The 3,565-nt window shown below is 42.9% G+C and overlaps 1 protein-coding gene across 1 annotated transcript; it reads left to right on the top strand.

Annotated features, from left to right (window-relative positions):
* The first annotated feature begins 1,803 nt into the window (after nucleotides 1–1,803).
* Nucleotides 1,804–2,367, top strand: LOC147493640 (uncharacterized). The gene has a single exon (XM_086567888.1). The coding sequence runs from the start codon at nucleotides 1,804–1,806 to the stop codon at nucleotides 2,365–2,367; it is 564 nt and encodes a 187-aa protein (XP_086424014.1).
* Nucleotides 2,368–3,565: the final 1,198 nt, after the last annotated feature.

The following is a 3,565-nucleotide window of genomic DNA, read 5'->3' as shown; positions in this document are numbered from 1 at the left end:
AGAGGAGATCAGGTGGCTGCCAAGATGTGCTATGCTTTGGCAACAAAGTAGTCCTCTCTCTTTTTTGAACTAATAGAGGTGGGGCCACCCGCCAAATAACAATTACAATTGGATCACCCTATCCTTGACCTGGTCCCAAGAGAGAGGGAGGATCCCCCCTCACTGGAGCCGTTAGAGGAAGTGGATATTGGGGGAGGTAGCTTGCCAAAAACCACTTTCATCGACACCATGTTGAGTTCTGAAGAGCGCATGACTCTGATACAGTTCTTCCGAGAGCACAAGGACGTGTTTGCTTGGTCATTTGAAGAAATGTCAGGAATTGATCCCCATATGGCATGCCACCAACTCAATGTTCGTAGTGATGCAGTAGTGGTCAAGTAGAGACCAAGGAAAATAGGTGCTAACAGATCCAAAGCAGTAAAAGCCGAAGTTGAAAAGCTGAAGGCAGCTAAATTTGTTAGAGAAATCAATTTTCCCACTTGGATTTCTAATATTGTCCTGGTAAGAAAGAAGAATGGGTCATGGAGAATCTATATCGACTTCACAAATCTGAACAGTGCATGTCCGAAGGACAATTACTCTTTGCCACGAATTGATAAATTGGTGGATACAACGGCTAGACATGAGTTGTTATCTTTCACAGATGGGTTGTCAGGTTACAACCAAATTCCCTTGCATGAAGAGGACAACAAGCATGCCAGTTTCACAACCGAGGATGGCCTGTACTGCTATCAGGTCATGCCATTCGGGATGAAAAATGCAGGAGCTACATACTAGCGACTGGTTAACAAGATGTTCGAATGATTAATAGATGACATTGTGGAGGTATATGTAGATGATCTTTTGATTAAAAACCTAAGACGAGAAGATCATCTCTACTACCTGAAGCGTGCATTTGACATTCTCAGGGAGTATCGCATGAAGATCAACCTTGCAAAGTGTGCTTTCACTGTCTCATCAGGGAAGTTTTTGGGGTATCTAATTACTAAAATAGGAATCGAGGCAAACCTAGATCAGATTCGAGCACTCCTAGATATGCTCTCACCTAAAAACATGAAAGAGGTTCAAAAAGTTACAGGCAAGTTAGCAGCTCTGAACAGTTTCATCTCTAAGAGTTCAGATAAGTGCAAACCTCTCTTTCAGTTACTGCAAAAGAACACCTCATTTGCATGGACTGAAGAATGCCAGAAAGCATTTAATCAACTCAAAATGTACCTCTGGGTACCACCAATCCTCGCCAAGCCAGTTGAGGGAGAAGTATTGGGTCTTTATCTCTGTTCGTTAGACAACGGTATCAGTTCATATACTGATATGCATGGATGAAAAATAGGTTGAAAAGCCTGTCTATTTCTTAAGCAGCACGCATCTTCCAGCAAAAACAAGGTACCCAAAACTTGAATGAGTCACTCTAGCACTTGTTTTTGCAGTAGAGAAGTTGCGACTATACTTCTAGTTCCACACTATTAGAGTAATCACAGAGTTCCAGTGCAGTCAATTCTAGAAAGATCGAATAGGTCAGGGAAGCTAGCAAAATGGCCTGTGCAACTGTTAGAATATGATATTATCTACATCCCCAGAATCTCAGAGAAGGGTCAAGCACTAGCAGAATTCTTGGGAGATTTCCCAATAACCTACACCGGGTACGACTCAACTACCTCCAGTTCAGATGATCGCGACCAACTTGAATCTCCAGAAAATCATCTAGATCCCTGGGAGCCAAGCTCCAGGTGGCGGTTGTTTGTGGATTGATTTTTGAATGACAAAAGCGCAGGAATTGGAGCTATGTTAGTCACTCCTGACAATATGCGATTGGAGAAATCCATCCGTTTAGGTTGGAATGCTTCCAACAATGTGGCAGAATATGAAGCCACTCTTGTTGTCCTCACAATGGCTCCCAATCTGGGACTGACACACCTCACAGTTTTTAGTGACTCACAGCTGGTTGTCTTTCAAGTCGATGAGGGATACGAGGCCAGGTATGAACCAATGGCAAAATACCTTGAACTGGTAAGGGGCCTTCAGAGCAAGTTTGAGAACATTCAGTTCTATCAGCTGCCCCAGTCAGCCAATAGACATGCAGATGATTTGGCATATGTTGCCTCAATATTGGGCAACGGCGAGTCTCGTTCAATCCCTATCGAGTTCCAGGAGAAACCTAGCATTCAGGTCCCGGTTACAACAATTTGTGTAGTTCCCACTATTACTCCAACTTGGATGGATCCATATAAGTCCTACCTCAAAGAAGGGGCACTCCCTGAAGATAAGAGTATGGCAAGGCGTCTACTTGCAAAGATACAAAGATTCACCCTCGTAAGAGACAATCTGTACAAAGATTCATCTCTGATGCCTCTCCCCAGATCTCGCTAAACAGATTATGCGAAATGTTCATGAAGGAATTTGTGGAAACCATACTGGGGGCAGAACTCTAGCTCTCAAGATCCTAAGACAATGATATTTTTGATCTTATATGCAAAAGGATGCGCAAGTTTTTGCCTGCAAGTGCAAAAACTATCAACGATTTGCTCCACTTATCCATGCTCCAACAACAGAACTACACCCATTGGCCAGCCCATGGCCATTTGCCCAATGGGGAACTGACATTGTAGGACCCCTACCACCCGCTCCTGGCAATGTCAGATTCTTGCTGGTCACAACAGATTACTTCACCAAGTAGATAGAAGCAGTTCCCCTTCTCTTCATTTGATAACAGGATGTCAGAAAGTTTATTCGGAACAACATTGTCTGCAGGTTTGGCATACCCAAAGTTATCATTTTAGATAATAGGCAACAGTTCGCTGGAGGATTGGTTGCTGAACTGTGTGAGGAGTTTCACATCACCCATCTGTTCTCAACTCCAAGGTATCCACAAGCCAATGGCCAGGTTGAAGCCTCTAACAGGGTCATCTTGGATAACATGAAGCGTAAATTAGATGACGTGAAAGGTTTATGGGTCGAAGAATTGCCTAAGGCCTTATGGGCGTACCGAACTACACCTAGGCAGTCAATTGGTGAGTCTCCATTTTCACTGACCTATGGAACTGAAGTTGTTATACCTCTCGAACTGGTAGCTCCCACTTAGAAGTTAGATGTGGTGCACACTCGGGACAACGAGGAGCGTTTATATAAAGAAATGGATCTCCTAGATGAAAAACGAGAAAATGTTGCACTTCGCTTAGCTGTTAACTAACAGACTTTGAGGAGATCATACAACAAGGGAGTCTGGATCCGATCTTTCAAAACTGGCAATCTAGTTCTCTGTGAGATCCCAGAGCCTAACGGAAAACTTGGACATAATTGGGAAGGACCATACATCATCGACAAGGTTGGTCGAACTGGTTTTTACTACCTACGTACTGTTGAAGGTGACGTTCTTGTCAAACCATGGAATGGACAACACCTTCGCAAGTACTATCAGTAAATTGTTATTTCATGCTTTGTTATGCATATTTTACCATCAATAAAGTTATTCACTTTGCAATCGAATATATTCCTTGCACGTTCTTTATTATACTCAATAGACTAAGCCTTTAGGGAATTATTTGCTTACTATATGTTCAAGAATATT

The sequence above is a fragment of the Coptis chinensis genome, chromosome 6 (assembly GCF_015680905.1).
Source record: "Coptis chinensis isolate HL-2020 chromosome 6, ASM1568090v1, whole genome shotgun sequence".
Classification (NCBI taxonomy): domain Eukaryota; kingdom Viridiplantae; phylum Streptophyta; class Magnoliopsida; order Ranunculales; family Ranunculaceae; genus Coptis; species Coptis chinensis.
Note: the sequence above shows the minus strand (reverse complement) of the source record. Positions and strands in the feature narration are given on the sequence as shown.

Coding starts and splice junctions, on each gene's coding strand:
- LOC147493640 (XM_086567888.1), top strand. CDS start 1,804: ATGCGATTGGAGAAATCCATCCGTTTAGGTTGGAATGCTTCCAACAAT.